The 20,980-nt window shown below is 38.0% G+C and overlaps 1 protein-coding gene and 1 long non-coding RNA gene across 4 annotated transcripts in view; one reads left to right on the forward strand and one right to left on the reverse strand.

Moving 5' to 3' along the window:
- PIK3C2G (phosphatidylinositol-4-phosphate 3-kinase catalytic subunit type 2 gamma) overlaps positions 1 to 20,980 on the forward strand; it is a 397,969-nt gene that overhangs the window by 101,119 nt on the left and 275,870 nt on the right. Inside the window, exons 12-13 of the mRNA XM_032253772.1 lie at positions 11,645 to 11,767; positions 20,512 to 20,643. Coding sequence (XP_032109663.1) covers positions 11,645 to 11,767; positions 20,512 to 20,643 — 255 coding nt within the window. The remainder of the gene's footprint in view (positions 1 to 11,644; positions 11,768 to 20,511; positions 20,644 to 20,980) is intronic.
- Positions 1 to 20,980, reverse strand: part of LOC116533872 — a 121,344-nt gene that overhangs the window by 23,904 nt on the left and 76,460 nt on the right. For 2 of the 3 annotated variants that reach the window (XR_004261481.1, XR_004261483.1), the window contains exon 3: positions 13,106 to 13,180. The exons of the other annotated variant lie outside the window; for it this stretch is intronic. This is a non-coding gene — a long non-coding RNA (uncharacterized LOC116533872). The remainder of the gene's footprint in view (positions 1 to 13,105; positions 13,181 to 20,980) is intronic. 3 annotated transcript variants of the gene reach the window in all.

Here is a 20,980-nt window from a genome sequence, read left to right on the forward strand (position 1 = left end):
CGGCTATGACCATCTGGGAGAGGCAACACCCTCCTGGACAAAAAGTCTCACCAGCCAAACAAAAGTTTCCAAATGCTGATCCCAAATGGAATAATAATGATACCAGGGACCAGGCCCAAATGCAGGACCTCAGAAAACTAATAATTGAAGAGATGAAAGAGTTCATTCTTAGGGCACAAAACATTTCAAAGGCATTCAAGATTCAACAGCAAAAAGAGGCAACTCCCTCTGCATTCTTGCAGAGGTTCAGAGATCAGATGAGAAAATACTTTGGATTAGATCCAGAGGACCCAGTAGCAAAAGGCCTTCTGAAGGTAAATTTGTAATTAAGAGCTTGCCTGACATTACAAATAAAAAATTACAAAAGATTGATGGATGGAATGAGAAACAAATTGAGGAATTACTGAGGGAAGCTCAGGATGTTTTTGTGAGAAGAGAGGAAGAGAAGCAGAAACAGAAAGTGAAAATCATGGTTTCTACTGTGGAAGAGGTAGTTAGAAAACGGTTAAATCAAGATCCCCCTCAAAGGAGACAAGATAATGATAGATTTCAACACAGAGGAAAAAAAAAATGGAAAAGCTCCTAAGACTTTGAGTGGATGTTACACGTCTGGAAAGCCAGGCCATTGTAAGAGAGAATGTCCTGAATGGAAGAAAGAAGAAAAGGTGATCCCCTTATGACCACTGATGAAGACCTGGGCGGGGGGTCAAGCATTCCTTCTGAGTAAGCCCCAACAGAAACCCTTGATAAATTTGAAGGCGGGACCCAAGGAAGGATGTGACATTTTTGGTTGATACTGGGGTAGCTCACTCCTCCATAATTCACCAACCAAGGAGTACAGAACTCTCTAAGAAAAAGTTGACAGTATGGGGGATAAAGGGGAGGGATCTCAGGTTTTGATAGTCAATAAAATGTTAATTAGATTGGGACCAGAACAAACTGAGTGGTCACTCTTGTATGTTCCTAAAGCAGGAACTAACCCCCTGGGTTGAGACCTGATTGTGAGATTGAGTTTAGGATTAGGAATAAAAGAAGGACAAATAAAAGTAGTGATGGGCCTCCTAATAAAAAAGGAGGAAAGAAAAATTAATCCCCTTGTGTGGACTAGGATAGGTAACAGGCAAGGGTTAAAAATCATACCCTTACAAATTGAACTAAAACAACCAGGAAAAGTAGTTTGTAATATTCTATTTCTATTGAAGGAAGAAAAGGTTTCCAACCAGTAATAGAGGGATTAATTAAAGATGGACTATTAAAACCCTGCATGTCACCGTACAATACTCCAGTTCTCTCAGTCAAATAGACTGATAGATCATATAGATTAGTGTAAGAGGTAAGGGTTATAAATCAAATTGTCCAAACCTGCCACCTGTGGTGCCTAATCCCTACACCCTCCTTAGTAAGATACCGTATGTACATAAGTAGTTCAGTGTGGTGGATCTAGAAGATGCATTCTCGGCGTATTCCCTAAACTTTAGGAGTAGGGACCTCCTTGCTTTTAAATGGGAGTTTTCTAACTGGGAGAAAACAATAGTATGGCTGAACTATGCTGCCACAAAGTTTCATGGAGACCCCAAACTTATTTAGTCAAATCTTAAAAAAAGTCCTGAAGGAATTCCAACCTTCCAAGGGAGCCGAGTTGTTACACTGTGTAAATAATCCTTTAATTTCTGGGGAGAGGAAGGCCAAGGTATTAAAAACCACCATAAGCTTGCTTAATTTCCTAGGAACAAAGGGGATTACAAGTCTCTAAGAACAAATTGCAGTCTATAGAAAAAGAAGTTAAATATTTAGGACGCCTGATTAGTGAAGGGAAGTGGAGAGTAAACCCAAAGACAATATTGGAAATAGTGGATCTACCTTTGCTTAAGACAAAAAGAACCCCCAAATTTTTTAGGTTTAACTTGTTACTGTAGGTTTTGGATTAACCAATATGCTCAAAAATTTTGTATCTCAAGTTACTAGAAAGGGAAACTGATCCCTTGCAATGGTCTCCAGAGAAAATTCAGGCAGTGAAAGAGCTAAAGCCGGCCCTCATTACGGCTCCGGTACTGGCCCTCCCATCTTTAGAGAAACCATTTCATCTGTTTGTAACAGTAGACCAGGGCATGGCCCTTGGGGTGCTCACTCAAACCTGGTGAGGGAAGATGTAAACTGTTCCTATTGTCTTCAGGCTTCTCAATCCTGTCTTTTTTGAGCGGCCCGAATGTGCGCAAGCAGCAGCTGCCACAGCCCTGCTGGTACAGGAGAGTCGAAAGCTAACCTTTGGTGGGACCCTAATAGTAAGCATCCCTACACCAGGTCAGGAATATATTAAATCAAAAAGCCAGGAGATGGTTAGTGGATTCTTGAATTTTAAAATATGAAGCCATATTACTAGAAAAAATAATAATTTGGTTGTAACAACAAATACTTGCCTGAATCCAGCCAGTTTTCTATGGAAAGGAGAGGACAGCAAAGAGACATCACACTGTAACTGCTTATATATCATGTAATACCAAACCAAAGTTAGATCAGACCTTTGGGAACCTCCACTACATAATGGTATAAGGGCTGTTTGTGGGTGGGTGGCCCGAGTGACACATGACAAGAGATATAATGGGTATGGTGTCATTGATGGAAATGAACACTCCTTATGTGAGAAAGGTAAATTAACTAATGGCTGGTTGGCTCAAACCTGTGAATTACATGCTCTTAACCAGGACCTAAAGCTCCTTCAAGGCCAAGAAGGCACTATATATGCTGATTCTAAACATTCCTAAGGGTAGTACACATTTGGAAAAATCTGGTCAGCAGGGGCCTAATTAATAGCCGGGGAGAAGAACTGGTACATGAGGAACTGGTCAAGCAGGTTTTTAGAAAGCCCCCTGCTTCCTGCAGTCGTAGCCATAGTTCATGTAAATGTTTATCAGAAAGGGAACACTATGGAAGAAGCTATGGGAAACAGGCTTGCAGATGAAGCTCCTAAGCAAGCCTCCTGGAGGAAGAAATTAGACTATTTAGCCTGATCCCAGACATCTCTAAGGTAGTATTAAGGCCCCAGTTTATCAGAGAAGAAGGAAAAATTAGACAGGATAGGGGTCACTCAAACTGAAGATGGAAAATAGGTACTTCCTGATGTGAAAGAAATGATAAGTTAACCCCTGAAAAAAGAACTAATGTCTATATTACACAAAGGGAGCCATTGGGGGCCCCCAGGCTCTGCCTAATGCAATAATTAGTAATTATGGGTATATAGGGACTTATACCCACGCTAAACAAGTATGTGGAAGTTGTATAACTCATCAAGGGATAAACAAAAAGGTGATTAGAAAACAGGCCATGGAAGCAAGACGTCCCAGACTAAGACCATTTCAAAGCATTCAAGTAGATTTCACGGAAATGCCCAAAGTAGGAAGACTAAAGTATTTATTGGTGATCATAGATCACTTTTCCATCGGGTGGAAGGCTTTCCGCCTCCAATAGCCGCCCCTGGGAATGTGGTCAAAATAATGTTAGAACAGATTGTACCTAGATTTGGCCTGAATTTGGAAAATATTAATTCAGATAATGAGAGCCACTTAACCTCAAGGGTGTTAAGGGGAATTATGGAAGGTTTACAAGTTAGATGGAATTATCACACCCCTTGGCATCCTCCTTCCTCTGGAAAGGTAGAAAAAAATGAATCAAACTCTCAAAAAGCATATCGCCAAACTAATCTTAGAAACTAAAATGCCTTGGACCAGATGTCTCCCAATAGCCCTTCTTAGGATTAGGACAGCCCCAAGCAAAGACATGGGATTGTCCCCCTGCAAGTTATTATATGGGCTCCCATGTTAGGCAGAACTACAGATCTCCCTACTAGGGAAACCAAGGATCAATTCTTAAGGAAGTGTATACTGGCCATATCCTCCACCCTGTCATCCCTTAGGTTAAAAATACTTATGACTCAAACTCTGCCTCTTGAGTTCATAGTTCCTCATTTCCAGCCTGGTAACTTGGTGCTGATTAAGACTTGATAAGAAAACAATCTGGGAAGGTCATTTTCAAGAGCTCCTGGCCACTGAGATGGCTATGCAAACAGCTGGATGGGAATGGATTCACTATACTTGAGTCAGGGTACTGGTAAAAGAGACCCCAGAAGAGAAGGAAAAAGACCAGTGGAAAGTGCATGGGTCACCTGAAGAACTCTTAAATCTGAGAAAAACCTAAAAGAAAACATGGGTTGGCCCCATTTCTGTAAGTTAATGTGACTGGGATGGGCTACTATACAAAGAGCAGAAGGTCCTCATGGAAACTGGCAGGGAACTCCTCCCTACTCAATCAGGTTGGTAATTAACGTAACCAAGACGGTAGCACCCCAGACTATTAAATGTAATGCCTGCCCGGTCTTACCTTGTGAGAATTTAGAAAGACAAAGACAGCTCTCACAGGTGAATAAATACCTTTGTGTTGAACCAGATACAGATTAGAGTAGGGCGTCACCCTGCCCCAGCTGGGATGGTGTATGGTGGACTACCGAATTTCAGGGTTGGACAGTAGACATGGGGTGGGTATCTCTGGGCTGAAGACTCTTAAAGAATAAACTACATCTGTCCAAGGGCTCCCCACCAAATAACCGCCAGAATTTAGAATGCAATCCTGTACTTATCACTATTAACAATACAGCCATTCTAGACCAAAACCAAAAGTACCATCTAAGATATATGTGTTAGGGGCAGCCATCACAGGGAAAGACCCCCTAGGGTGATTTGTTCTCAAAGTAATTGAAAACTCAACCTTCCATTTGCCCAGGACTACTCCAACTCCAGACCCTAGTAAACACTTTAGTCCACCAAATAATGACCCTAAAAGGGTAAAAATAATTGAGGTAAAGGATTTAGGCAAACCTTAGAAATTAAAACAGGGTATGGGAATGTGAATGCCTGGGCTGAATGGGGCAAATTTTCAGCACAAGCCCTCAGAAAGAGTAACTGCTATGTGTGTGCTATGGGATGCTCAGGCACAAGTGATCCTTTTCCCCCAGCATGAGATACTGATTCTGAAGAAATGTGCTGCATGCTGGCTGTATACCAAGATGAAGATGCATGGGGAAATGTGACTTGTAAGAGTCTATCATTGCTCTTTCCCACATTGTGGAGGTCAATCCCAGAACAATCCCCTCTGTCTCTATAAAGAATATAAACCACACCTCTTACCTCTCTAGGCAGAGGGCAGAGTTCAATAAGCCCACGGAAGAACTCTCAATTTGTACCCACATCCTAAACGTCACTGATGAGTCAGGCAATGGCAATTATTCAGCTCTCTATATACCCCAGGCTGATGTCTGGTGGTATTGTGGGAAAAGGAACCTCTGTAACTTCTTACCATTCAATTGAACTGGGACTTATGCTTTAGTCCCCTTGGCCATTCCCTTCACCCTGGCATTCCATAAGACATCCAGAAATACACGTGGCCACCGAAACTGGAGAGATTTAACAAATTCTTTTAATGCCAATATATATGTTGACTCAATAGGAGTCCCTAGGGGGTTGCCTAATGAATTCAAGGCCTTAAACCAAATAGGTGCTGGGTTTGAGTCAGCACTCTTCTGGTGGTCAACTATTAATAAAAATGTGTGTTGGATTAACTACATCTATTTTAAGCAACAGAACTTCATCAGTTATTCTTGGGACACCCTCAAAGTGGTAGCTAGTCAGTTAGATGCCACCACCTGAATGTCCTAGGAAAACAGGCTTGTGCTAGACATAATACTAGCAGGAAAGGGGGCATATGTGTTATGCTTGGTGGGAAATGAACTTTCATTCCCAACAAAATTGCCCCGGGTCGGACCATCACAAAAGCTTTATAACGACTGACAATTCTAGCCAACAAACTGGCAGAAAATGCTGGGATTAATGACCTATTTATTGGATGACTAGAAGGTTCGTTTGGAAAATGGAAAGACATGGTAGCTTCAGTCTTCACATCTCTCATAATTGTGGCAGGAGTCTTAACAACAGTGGGATGTTATATTATCCCTTGTGTGAAGGGCCTAGCACAGAGATTAAATGAAACAGCTTCTAATAATCAACTGCCAATTACTTACCAGCAAAATAAACTGCTACTATTAGAAATCAAATTAAACTCACTCTCCTATGAGGAAGAAAGTAAACAAATTCTAGAACAATTCATGGGCCAAAACTGTTTAAATGAAAATGAGACCAAAGGAAGTAAATAGAAAAAAAAAAAGTGAATTTATGAGAAAATATTTTAAATGGTCCTTTTTCAAGGCATGATAAACCTAAGTACTGGCAGCCAGCCTGCGGATATAACAAACTGTACAACTCATGCACCTAGAAGGTCTTCAGCCCGTTAAAGGGAAGAAAGTTTCACTATTGGAAAATCACAATTTAAGCAGGGAAGGGGACAAGGGTCTAACTTTATAAGTGGAATAATGAGACTTAGGTGACCTCCTGGAAGATTGTAACCCCACAGTACTCGACCAGTGAGGAACTGGGGGAGGGACTTGCATGCTAGAAGATAAATTACCTGCTGTAACTGCCTGACGTGTGCCTACCCACCAGACATCCAATCTTACAAGACCACTATTAAAAGTTTCGCTTCAACTGTTGTTCATGTCTTCAAATCCAGTCTTTGGATTTGGATGGGTGAATATGTGTTTCTCACAAAAGAATTTGAGAAGCCTTGGCATTAATTCTTAAAATGTCAGGTAGAATTCTTCAGTGAAGCCATGTGGTACTGTGTTTTTCTTTGTTACAAGGTTTTTTATTATTTACTGGTTTTATGTCTGTTAAGATTTTCTATTTCATTGTGATTCAGTCTGGGAAGATGTATGTTTCTAGGAGTTTATGCATTTCTTCTAGTTTAACCAATTTGTTGACATAATTACTAGTCTTTTATAATCCCTTTTTAAAATTTCGGCAGCATCAATGGTAATGTCTCCTTGATATTTCTGTTTTTATTTAAATCCTCTCTTTTTACTTAGCAAGGATTCGCCCTCTTTGTTGATCTTTTCATAAAACCAACTTTGAGTTTTGTGGTCATGTTGTTGTTTTCCTATTGTTTACATGTTCTCTTTGTTCTTTTTCCTTTTTTGTTATTGTTTATATACTCTCTATTCCATTTTTTCCTGCTCTTACATTTATTATTTCCTTTCTTCTGCTAGCTTTAGCCTTAGTTTATTTACCAAACTAACATTTGCTCGTTCTGCTTACCAAAAGAGGTCCACTAGGCACTTGCATCCCACACTTGGCTTTCTGCCAGCAAGCTAGGCTTCTTACACATTTAAAATGTAAGGATATTTTGAGATCATTTCAGGTCCAAGATGTCTGATAATTTATGATCATCATGTTAGCATCAGGCACCTTAACTCAGCATTTGGTTCATTCCACAACCTCAGTGCTGACTACCAGCATCAAGAGAAACAGGTTAGAAATCTGACTCTCAGGACCCACTTAAATAGAAAGAGACTAAATTCTGAAATGGTGTCATATCTTCCTGCCACTGAAGCAGTTAGGAAAAAAGACAGGAAAAAATTCAATCCAGTTAAGAGGAAGGCCAGGAAAAATGTTAACCAAAAAAATTCCTGTTCTCAGCTGGTCAGCATCATCAAAATCATCTTGTCTCACAAAATCTTCATCTCTTCCAGGAACCAAAGAAATGGCTTCAGCCTTGATTCTCATGACTTAATTATAAATTGGTAATGTTTGTAACCATATTGTAAAACAGGGGCATTAGAAAATCAGACTCATCTTCATAGTCAAATATACCATATTCTCTGCAGAGTTGCTACTGTAAGATGGAGGAACCTCACCTGAAGCCTTCTTGGGTTCTTCAGGCTCTTCCTTATTCTATAAATGTTGGTACCTGCTGCTGCAGACCAGCTCAATTGGTGCTAATGCCACCAATGCCAACTCCATGGTGCAGCAAGCTACAGAGAAGATAGGGTGAGTGAGCAAGCTGAACAGGTGCAGGAGCTGCAGCTGGGAGTGCTGCGAGGCTGAAGGCAAAGTGCCTCAGGTGGGTCTCAATGGCAGCCACTGCACCTGGGCAGGATGCACTCCTCAAGCTGTAAGCACTGCCAATTCTGAGAATTTTATAATTGCCCTTTGGATTTCTTTGAACCATCGGTTTTGCAGGAGTGTGTTGTTTGATTTCCACCTATTTGTGAATGCTCCAGATTTCTTCCTGCTATTGATTTTAAATTTCATTCTACTGAGGTCAGAAAGCTACTTGATATTATTTCAGTTTTCTTAAGTTTGTTGAGATTTGTTTTGTGACCTAATGTGTCATCTAGACTGGAAAGTCCTGTTTGCTTTAGAAGAATATGTATTCTGCTCCTCCTGAGTTGAATGTTCTGTATTTGTCTGTTAGGTCCATTTGGTTTGTAGCATTGTTCCAGTCCTCTGTTTACTTACCTTCTATCTGGTTGTTCTACTTATTAAAAGTGGGCTATTATTAATATCTAGTATTATTGTTTTGCTATTTATTGCTTCAGCTCTGTCATTGATTACATTATATGTTGGGTGTTCGAAAGTTGCTTTATATATTGAGTGTTCTGATGTTTTGTTATAGCCTTCTGGTTAATTTACCTTTTTGTCATTATATAACGTCCTTCTTTTTCTCTTGTTATGGTTTTTTACTTAAACTTTACTTTGATCATGTAAGTATGGCCACCCCTGCTCCCTTGGTTACTATTTGCATAGGATAGCTTTTTTATCCTTTCATTTTTGGCCTATTCATGTCCTTAAATCTAAATGGGTCTTTCGTCGGTAGCATCTAGTTGGATATTATATACTTTCTGTCCATTTAGCCATGCTGTTGGTTAAATGGACAATGTCTTTTGATTGGGGAGTTTAATCTATTTATTTTTAAAGTAATTGATAGTGAAAGACTTATTATTACCATTTTGCTAATTGTTTTCTGTCTTGTATCTTCTCTGTCTTTTCCTCTCTGGCTGTTTCTTAGAGTTCATTGATTTTTTTGGGCAATGACTTGCTTTGATTTTTTTAGGTAGTGACATGTTTTGATTTTTTTCCTTGTTTATTTTTTGCATGTCTTCCATAGGTTTCTTTTTGTGTTTACCATGAGTCTTATAGAAAATATCTTATATTTATAGCAACCTTCTTTAAGCTGTTAAATTCAATTACAAAAGAAAACTCTGTACTTCTGTTTCCACTCCACCACACTTTGTTATTGATGTCACAAGTTACATCTTTTTATACTACATATCCATTAGCACATTGTTGTAGCTATTTTTGTACTTTGGTCTTTTAAATGCTATACCAGAGTTTAAAGTAATTAATTTAGCACCATTACAGTGTTCTGTATTTGTCTATAAATTTATCTTTACCAGTGAGTTTTATACTTTTGATGCTTTTGTGTTTCTCTAAAGTATTGTTTCATTTCAATTTGAAGGACAGTTTCTTATAAAGCAGGTCGTGTAGTGAGGAACTGCCTCAGCTTTTATTCATCTCATAAAATATTTCTCTTTCATCATTTTTGAAGGATGATTTTTATCAAATATAGTATTCTTTAGTGACAGTTTTGTTTTTCTTTCAGCACACTGAATATATTATTTCTCTCTCTTCTGGCTCACAAAGTTTCCGCTGAAAAATACACTGATAATCTTATGAATGTTCTCTTGTATGTGCTTAGTCACATTCTCTAGCTACCTGTGAAACTCTCGTTTCATCTTTGACTTTTTGTAATTTGATTTTAATATGTCCCTATGGGATATTCTTTGGGTTCTTCATAGTTGGCAGCCAGTAGGCTTCCTGAAGCTGGATGTTCATTTTGTTCCCCAAATTTAGGAAGCTTTCAATCATTACTTTCTCAAATGAGCTTTCCTCCTTGTTTTTTTTTCTTTTTTCACCTTCTGAAAATCCCATAATAATGTATAGATATATTGGCCTACTTGATCATGTCCATTGTTCTATTTGGCTTTCTTCTGTTCATTGTGGGATTTTTGTTGTTGTTGTTGTTGTTTTCATTTTTTGCTTCTCTGGCTGGACAATTTCAAATAACCTGTCTTCAAGTTCACTGATTATCTCCTCTGCTTTATCAATTCTGATTCAGAATCTCTGTGGTAAATTTTTCAACTCAGTTATTGTATTCTTTAGCTCCAAACTTTCTATTTGATTCTTTTAATAATATTTTCTATATCTTTGTTGATATTCTCATTTTATTCATCTGTAATTTTTCATTGAGTATGTTTATGATGGTTATTTTGAATTATTTGTCATATAATTTGTATATCTTTATTTTCTTAGAATTGGTTTGTTTTGTTCCTTTGTTTCCCTGGCTAGGTCATGGTTCCGTTTCTTTGTGTGCCTTATTACCTTGTGCTGGGATCTGTGCATTTGAAAAAAAAAAAAAAAAAAAAGCTAACTCTCTCAGTCTTTGTGGTCTGGCTTCACACTGAAAAAAAAAATAAGCTTCAAAAATAAACCTGGATAGAGATTCTGTGTGCCTTCCAAACCTTTTATAAAAGTGCATCTTCACTCTACTTGTACTTGTAAATTTCCAAGTAGAGGGATTTTGCTGGTTTCTATTTTGTGGAGCTCATATTTTCTTTCTTTTTCTGGTGTCTGTCTGTTGTGTTGTAGGTTCTGTGGAATTCCTGTGAGGTGATCAGATCATTTTGTTTTCAGTAGTGTGCATAAGTATGCTGCATCCCATCAGTGCTTCTGGTTGGATAAAACAGAAAGAAATCCCTCAGGCAATCTCTTTAAAAGCTGGAATGTTGAATATATGCTCCTTTCTTCTCTCCCACTTTCCCTGACCAGAGAGAGGCTGACAAGGTACAGAGGCCTTGTCTACTCTACCATAGGACCTCTGGAACAATAAGAAGCCACCCAGCTTTCCTTTGTGCTCAACAGTCTCCAGGAATCTAGGGTATGACAGGTCCTGCAATGCTCCAAGACAGATAAGACAGAAACCAGTCCTTCTGATAGTACTCCCACAAGCTGGAATGTTGGACACATGAATCAACTCTTTTCCTCCCCAAGAAGAAGCCATAAATTGGGAGTTTTCCTAATCATTGTATGCTGAGCTGTAGACAGAAGCAATAGCAAGGACGTGCTAGTTCAAACTATCATCTTTGTTTTCAGTGGCCCCCAGACTGGTGCCATTTCCTGTCAGCTTTTAGATCCAGGAAAGACAAAAGCTAGTTTCTTTGGTAGCCTTGATGGTGCTAAGTCTAAGTGTTAGATATATGTTCCAGTGTTCTCTTTCCCTCCTCCTTGAGGGGAAGCCAGAAATTGAGAGTTTCCTTCTGACCATTGTTCATGCCACCCTGTGCCAAGAGGCTCTGGTAAGTGAATTCCACTAATTTTTCTACCAACTCTGACATGGCTGGTTTTGAATTCACCTGGGTTATAGGAGCCTCCTCTTAAGTGGTTTCTGGTTTTCTTACAAAAGGAATTAGTCAACATATTGTTGAATTTTTCTCTCCATGAATAAAGGAAGGTCTTAGGGTCTGCTATTCCACAGTCTTGTTGACATATCCAACATAAATTCTTAAAGCAATTTTGAAAGCATGCTTCATGCAAGCAAACATCACTTTATCATTTGACTTTTGACTACAGAAATAATTGACCCATATAGAAAGCTGGTTTCTTTAAAGTGCCAAGCTAATTGAATCGATGTTGTTTCTTTTTAGCTACAAAGCATTTTCTTTTACCTGTTGGCTTACGTATGCTGGAAAGAAGCTGTGCCAAGTGAGAAACTGCAGAAATATTCCAGTCAAGAAATTATTTTTTTTCTTGGTCAACTGGAATGAAACGTAAGTTTAATCTTTACTGTGTTTGGATCACTTATCTAATAAAGATCAGCTTCCCCCCCCCCTTTTTTTAAAGCAACAGATGTGATTTAAAAAATATATGCTGCTAGTTGATTTGATTCAGTGGAATGATAAATATACTAGGGCTAATAGATAACTGACTGTTCAATTCAACAGATTAAAAGTCCATTTAGAAACCCAGACAAGTGTCCAATTCACATTATTGAACTGAGAAAAAAAGGAAATTGAAAAAAAGAAGACTTATTAATCATTTACACACTGTGCATATCAGGAATATGCTCTCTTTGAGAAAGAAGTAGAGAGTGTCCAGAAATAACAAAGAAAATACCCACCCTCCTGATAATGTGGGTAATCTCCATTTTCTCCATTTTCTCACATAAGCTGAAGTACAAATTTACTTAAACAATCAAATTTTTTTTTTTTTACAATAAGCTTAATTTGGGGTGGCTGGCTCCCATTTCCTTCTTCTGTAAAGATTTGTTAAATCAAGAAGATAAAATACTTTCCTAACATTATAACTGTCCTTCTCCCCTTTTTTTGCTCCCCACACTCAACCCTTCTCCTTACTCAGAATCTCAGGGGGCTCCTAGGCCTCACCCACAGCTTTTCCATGGTTACTGCTGCATTGCTTCATGCTCTGCTGACTTGCTCTCAGTCATTTCTCTGCAGTGTCTATTGCTTCACTCAGATCAATATTCTTCCCACCTCAAGCAGAAGAAAATTCCCCAGCCTACTCTCCCTCAGCTCTTTCAGAGGATCTGGCTTTCTTAGCAGATAATTTGACTCTCAGCATGATACTTTTCCATCAATAAAAATGTGTCTGAATTTGTAGAAGAGGATGATGTTAGTACCATCTATCCTACTCTTACTCTTACTCTTACCATAATCAATGGAGACTGTCTCCTGAAACATGGCATGTGACCTTCAATTCTCACATACTTCATGGTGCCTCCCATTCCAAACTAAATCTTCCTTGTTCTAGGACCATGACAATCTCTATCTCCCCTTCCTTGAGTAAGGTTATTTATTCCTTTGACCAAAGACCTGATACTCAATAATAATATCCCTTTTTCTTTCATAGAATCAGTTCTGCCTGTAAAATTTTTCAGTAGCTCTCCAATTCTTATAAGGCAAAGTACAAATTATTTAGCAAAGCAAACAAGGCCTTCTGTGTTTTGGCCCCTACCTATCTCTGTATCTTTACCTCCAGAATTACCCCCATTCCCTGTTCTTGCTATCCACCACTCATTTGCATCTTATCTGCTTAACCTAACTATCCCTTGACTGTCCACCAGTCATTCTTTTCATCTGTCTACTTACCTTAACTATGAACTGAGAAGTCATGCCTCTGCCATGGTTATTCCATGTCAGGAACACAGTATTCCATTTGCCCATCTGGGAAACACATAATTATCTTTCAGGATGCCTCTTCTACCTCTTCTATAAACCCCTCCTGTTATCATTGGGTAAAATTGTCCATCTTTTCTTTCATTGCTTTGTCTAACCTGTAAATTTCTCTTATAATACTTTACTGAATGTGTTTGTTTAGATTTCTGTCTGCTCCTACCAAATGATACAAAGATTTTTTTTTTTAATTTATTTAGTTGCCAGCAGCTAAAGCTGCACCAAGCAGGGTAAGAGTCCAATAAGTATTATTGGGCAAATTAACAAATTTGGTATAACAAGTAACTCCTTTAAAAAGTCATTAACCAAGCCAAGTACAGTGGCTCATGCCTATAGTGCCATCATTTCAGGAGGCTAAGGCAGATGGATCACTTAAGGTCAGAAGTTCGAAACCAGCCTGGCCAACATGGTGAAACCTTGTCTCTAAAAATGTAAAAATTAGGCAGGCATGGGGACTCACACTTGTAATCTCAGCCACATGGGAGGCTGAGGTAAGAGAATCGCTGGAACCCAGGAGGCAGAGGTTGCAGTCAGCCAAGATCACTCCACCCTGGGCTATAGAGCAAGTCCAAAAAAAAAAAAAAAAAATTGATCCACTCAATCCCTAAAAGTATTCTTCTGGTTTAATTAAAAGTAATTTCTGGTTGTTTTAAAACATCAGATTTATGTTCAACTCACACAGTTGTGCCATCATATAGATAATTCAAGATAAAAATCTAATTCTAAAATCAATTTCAAAGAAAAGATTTAAACATAAGACCCAACACCATAAAAACCTTAGAAGAAAACTTAGGCAATACCATTGAGGACATAGGCATAGGGAAGGACTTCATGATTAAAATACCAAAAGCAATGGCAACAAAAGCCAAAATAGACAAATGGGACCTAATTAAACCCCAGAGCTTCTGCACAGCAAAAGAAACGGCAACCAGCAGAATGGGAAAAAAAAAATTTGTAATCTACCCATCTGACAAAAGGCTAATATCCAGAATCTACAAAAAAACTAAAACAAATTTACAAGAAAACAACCCCATCAAAAGTGGGCAAAGATATGAACATTCACTTCTCAAAAGAAGACATTTATGCAGCCAACAAACATATGAAAAAATGCTCATCATCACTGGTCATTAGAGAAATGCAAATCAAAACCACATTGAGATACCATCTCACACCAGTTAGAATGACAATCATTATAAAATCTGGAGACAACAGATGCTGGAGAGGATGTGGAGAAATAGGAACACTTTTACACTGTTGGTGGGAGTGTAAATTAGTTCAACTATTGTGGAAGACAGTGAGGCAATTCCTCAAGGACCTAGAAATAGAAATTCCATTTGACCCAGCAATCCCATTACTGGGTATATACCCAAAGGATTATAAATCATTCTACTATAAAGACACATGCACACATATTTCATTGTGGTACTTTTTACATTAGCAAAGACCTGGAACCAACCCAAATGCCCATCAATGATAGACTGGATAAAGAAAATGTGGCACATATACACCATGGAATACTATGCAACCATAAAAAAAGAATGAGTTCATGTCCTTTGCAGGGACATGGATGAATCTGGAAACCATCATTCTCAGCAAACTAACACAAGAACAGAAAACCAAACACCACATAGTCTCACACATAGGTGGGTATTGAACAATGAGAACATAGGGACACAGGGAGGGGACCATCACACACTGGGGTTTGTTGGGGGGTGGGGGGGCTAGGGGATGGATTGCAGGGGGTGGGGAGATTGGGAGGGAATAACATTGGGAGAAATACCTAAAGTAGGTGATGGGGGATGGAGGCAGCAAACCACCATGGCATGTGTATACCTATGTAACTATCCTGCAAGATCTGTACATGTACCCCAAAACTTAAAGTATAATTTTAAAAAATCTGAGTGCTAATTCTGATACTTACTAAGTTGGCCTAGTTCCCACAATCAGAAAGCGTCAGAGCTAGCATTTAGACCCACTGTGACTCGTAAGCTGATGGTTTTACTGTGACTTGCATACTTTTTCTTACAACATATAAAATTTTGACAAGAGTATTTATATCCCATGAATAGTACTCATGTTTTAAATAAAGAAATAAAATAATAACAAACTCTGTTCTACTCCATTCTCCTGCCAGTAGCTATACCATTTCTTTTCTTCTCTGCTTTGTAATGAGACCTTCCAAATAACTATCTACATTCACTTTATTTAGTTTTTTTGTTTGCTCTATAACATACTCCAATCAAGCTTTCATCACCTCTGCTCCACGGAAATTGTCACCAGTAACCTTCATGGCTAAACCCAATGTTTGTTTCTCAGTCCTCATTTTATAGGACCTGTTGGAAGCTTTTGGCACTGTTGATCTCATGCTCCAACTTGAAATTTTATTTCCACATGGCTGACTCTTACCTCACTGGCCATTTGTTCTTCATGTCCTTTCCTTCTCCCAGACTGATTATAATCTTAGCCCTTAACCCTTTTCTCTGTTATACATGTCATTATTCCCTCACTTTTCGCTTATAGTTACATACCTTTAAATATCATTTATTTGCGAACAATTCCCAAATTTATATCACCAACCCAGGCATCATTCACAAACTCCACACTTAGAGAATCAATATGTCTTAAACTAAATTTTTATTCTTATATTTCAAACCACTCCACCCATGGATGGCCACTCTGGATAATCAATTCTAATTCTAGCTGGTCAGATCAAAATCCTTAGTCTGAATCTCCTTTCAGTCCCCATGTTCAGAAAATCCTACTGACTCTCTTCTCAAAACATATCTAGAATATGTTCTCATCACTTCCAGCGGTCTAAACAACCATCATCTCTCCTCTGTATACCACAATGCCTGTATAATGGTCTCCCTACTTCTCTTATACCTTTATAGTCCTTCTTGCACAACAGCTAAAGTGGTCTCTTTAAAATATCAGTCAAGGCCTGTCATTTTTCTGTCTGAAAATCCTGAACTGGCTCTCCGTTTTACTCAGTGAAAAGATAAAGTCCTTGCAATGGCCTACTGTTTTTTATTTTGTTTCAGTATTAATAGGAGAGTTCTGAACAATGCAGCTTTCAGCAAGGCGCAATGGCTCACTCCTGTGATCCCAGCACATTAAGAGGTGGATCATTTGAGATCAGGGGTTCAAGACTAGCCTGGCCAACATGGCGAAACCCCATCTCTACTAAAAACAAAAAATTAGCCAGGTGTGGTGGCCTGTGCCTGTAATCCCAGCTACTCAAGAGGTTAAGGCAGGAGAATCACTTGAACACGGGAGGCAGAGGTTGCAATGAGCTGAGATTGCACCACTGCACTCCAGCCTGCGTGACAGAGTGAGACTCTGTGTCAGAAAAAAAAAAAAAAGAAAGAAAGAAAAAGTGTAGCTTTCAAAATCTCTCACTTTTCACTCTCAGAAACTTACTCTGGTTTTAGAAAAACTATTTCATATAGAAGAATACAATATTAAGAAAAATTTTAATGATTATTCATTCTTAAATACTATAGTGAGGCAAACATGTGGTTAAAACTTGAGATCTGTACCTGTTCCTTAGTTAAAAAAAAAAAAAAAAAAAAGCAACCTAACTCCATTTACTGAATTGTCTCTTATATTTTTTCCTTTTTTGTCTGAAAGTTCATTCCTTTGATTTTTAAGTAGCCCTACAAAAGTTAAAAAAATAATTCAGTGAATGCAAGACTATTCTGGCTTTAAAAAATCAAACATATTAAAGAATGAATAAATAACTACTTAGGAAGCACTTTTCTTATCCTAAAGGAATTTCTTTTTATTAATAAAAATGACAGAATGGAAATTGGCAGTAGCTATCCACTGTAACTTATATAATTTTTTTCATTTTTGTTATAAAAAAACTAACAAGTGAAGTTATACATGAAGAAGCCAGACCTAATAGGAAAAAAGAACATTCTAGATCATGTGAGAAATAAGGTGAAGTTACAGTTTTCATCCTAGCACAGAAATATGAAAGCTGAATAGAGAGTCAATTATAGGTAAAAGAAAGAACATTAAAGAAATTGCTGTGCATTCCACAGGATCATCAGCATTTTATGTCAAGTTTCAGAGCTTCTTTTAAGCTGAGAAATACAACCATATTACCTTAAATGAATATAACAAGTATGAAAGAACATGAATGAAAAGAAAGGACTTTTGGTTTTGGATACCTAAACATATAGATATCTAATTTAATTTTTGTTTTCTTTGAGATGGAGTTTTGTTTTTGTTGCCCAGACTGGAGTGCAATGACACAATCTCAGCTCACCACAACCTTCGCCTCTAGGCTTCCTGATTCTCCTGCCTCAGTCTTGAGTAACTGGGATTACAGGCATGTGCCACCATGCCCTGCTATTTTTTATTATTATTTATTTATTTATTTTTTGTATATTTAGTAGAGACAGGGTTTCTCCATGTTGGTCAGGCTAGTCTAGAACACTCGACCTCAGGTGATCCACCTGCCTCTGCCTCCCAAAGTGCTGTGAATACAGGCGTGAGCCACCGTACTGAGTCCCAATTTAATACTTTAATCTAAAATTTGACAGTCTTTAACAATAGAAGATTCTTCTCAGTCTAGTCTTTATTTTTCTCCTTTGAGTCTAGCTAGACTTACGTATTTGTCAGTTCTCACACTGTTACAAACATACTACAAGAGACTGGATAATTTCTAAATGAAAGATGCTTACTTGACTCACAGTTCTGCATAGCTGGGGAGTCCTCAGGAAACATCAAATCATGGCAGAAGGGATAGGAGAAGCAAGTACTTTCTTTACCAGATGGCAGGAAAAGAGAGAGCAGGAGAAGCTTCCACTTATAAAACCTTCCAATCGCATAAGAACTCAGTCATTATCACGAGAACAGCAGGGGGAAAATGCTCCTATGATCCAATCACCTCCCAGCAGGTCCCTCTCTCAATAACTGGGGATTACAATTCAAGATGGGATTTGGATGGGGACACAAAGCCAAATCATATCAACTTACATTTTATATGTCTACAACAAATGTGTTTTTTACACTCTGAGTATTAAGTGCACAATGGCTAATACAAATTATTATAATACTGATTGAAGAAATGAATATAATGCTGATATTCAACCTAAAATTTGCCATATTTGTGTTATATACTAGTAGTTCCACTTCGTGTAAAAGAGAAAGACTTAGAAAGGTTAAATGCATCTTAGTCAATAAGGTCATTTTTTAAACACAGATGTATCCAAATCCAAACTTGGACTCATTCTTTCCACAGACAGTTTATATATTGGCATCTCACAATTATTATTAACTCAGTAACATCATTCCCTAAATTGTATTCATTATTCCCACCTCAATTTTCTCTTTCTTCTTTGTTTCCTATCAGTGAAAAGCATCTGTTGTACTCTAGAAACTAGAATTCATCTTTAATTCTTTATTGTCTCATTCCACTGGTATGCCATCAGTCAGATATTAGTTATCTCTTTTACTTCTAAAATAGCTCTTCTGTCTTTCATCCTGTTAGCTGCTCTATGACCACCCTGGATCTGGACCTGATTATCTTAGAGGACACCATGTGAAGCAGAGAGAGATGTACTTTCTTAAATTCAACTGTGGTCACTGAACTAAATTAACTTCCACTTATCCCCAAGGCTGGATGCTGTACACACTGAAAAGAAGGAGTCACCAATGTTTGATCTGAAACTTTAGGTAAAATCTGCTCCCTAGTCTCCAGATTAGAAAGCCAACTCCTAGTGTGAGAAGATGCTTAATAACACCTGAGGCCTCAGCTGGGTGAACTTCAGTCAGCACCTTTCAGTTGGACAAAAGGCTTTGGTCATCATCCATATTCTAATAATCACCTACTGCTCAAACAACTTTACATCAAAGTTCAACTGGGAATGACAAGAGCGGTAGAGTCTGTTTATTTCTCTCACACCTCATGGCCATCAGATATCATCCCATAAAGCTGCTCAGTCACTCCTCAAGTTTCTTTCCTCTTTCTCCTTCCCATTCATCAGCAATTCATCTCCCATGACTCTGGCCCTGTCTGCCAAACTTTGTTCCGATTTTCTCATTCCTGTTTGGCATTCCCATCTACTAATAAACATATCTGCCCATCTCAGCTCCTAGAAAAAAATTTCCTTCATCTCCTTATCTCACAAATAGTTCTTTCCCAAACACCATGCTTCTCTGAGGCATTATCATATAATGATCATATAATTGACATATGTTTGTATAATGATCATATATGAGAATCTGTTTATATAATTCTATACAATTGAGATGACTCCAGAAAAGAATGAAAGGTACATGTCTTCCTGCCCCTGTTAGGGACATCAGATCACAGTCTCAACTTTCTGTCAAAAGACCCTTCTCAAATAATCACATCACCCATGTATATCCCACCCAGTCTTATAATATTATTTAGGACCTTCTGGACACTTGCTTATATATATATTGATGGCTCCAACTCAAACTCGAGTTTTTCACACCATTAAAAATCTTGTGTCTATCCTTAGCCAATTTTACTTGTTAGTATTTGTAATCCATCCAGGATCTGAGCTCAGAGAGTCTTGACTTTATTATATCCAGAGATCATATATGTGTTACATTTCAGTGACCATCCCCCAGATCCCTAGAACCTCATCATGACCCAGAATGGTCCACATTGGAAATGGCAAACAACTCTCTACACTTTGGCTCCATGTTTCAAATATTTCTTTTTGACTTTAGGGAGAAGTTCAAATTCCTTTGCCTAGCATGTAGAGCTCTTAAGCAATCTGGCAACCACCTATCTTTCTAATTACATCCTCCACAGCTTCCCCTATCAATTTGACTTCTTCTGTTCTAGCCGCAATGAACCATTCACCATTTCTCAGATACACCTAATCTTTCATCCATATATGCTCTTGTCTGTGCTTTTTCCTCTTTCTGGAATCTTCTTTTCCAAATCTCCATCTCATTATAGCTAACTTAATCCCTCAGAACCATTTTGAGTTATTTCCTGCCTTCTCCAATTCCCTAACACAATGTCTTTCTAAGTCTGTTTTTCATCTGTGCTTGCAGCAACTTAAGAATAAATGTTCAAATTATTGTAACTATAAATATACACTTACATGTCAACATTATCAGGAATAATTTTCACCAGTTGACAAAACCTCACTACCATAGTCTACGTACTTCTGTTAAATTCCCGTTTTTACAAGATCAAACAAAAAACTTCAAGAGGCTGTCTCTATTCAAATAAATATCTTTGTTCCAGACCAGTACAATGATAAGAATGTTCTTATTAAAAATATCAGTACAATTGGGTAGGTAATGCTACCTCTTTCTTTTATTCTTAGGATCAATTTTCCTCTTGAAATAAAGTCACTTCCAAGGGAATCCATGCTCACTGTAAAACTGTTTGGGATTGCCTGTGCAACCAACAATGCAAATTTATTGGCGTGGTCTTGTCTTCCATTGTTTCCAAAAGAGTAAGTATATCAATTGTGAGTAATAAGCCTGTCATTTCAATAAAACATTCTTAGAAGTAAATATTTTGCAGTATATGGCATAATGAGGAAATCAAGGCATTTTATTCTAAAATTGACATAGTTCAATATAAATCATGATTACTGAAAGCAGAACTGAAAAGTAAAATTGTAGAAACGGCTTTAAAAACAGGACTTATGCTCAACTTGTTAGCTGGCTCATTTATAATGAAAAGGTATTGGTATGACCAATCTCAATTACTTTTTCTTCTCTGACTAGCTGATTTCTTTGGAATTAGTAATTCAAAATGATTTGGATTAATACTGTCATTTAGAAAGA

The sequence above is a fragment of the Sapajus apella genome, unplaced genomic scaffold (genome assembly GCF_009761245.1).
Source record: "Sapajus apella isolate SASKATOON/1434 unplaced genomic scaffold, GSC_monkey_1.0 scaffold84, whole genome shotgun sequence".
NCBI lineage: Eukaryota > Metazoa > Chordata > Mammalia > Primates > Cebidae > Sapajus > Sapajus apella.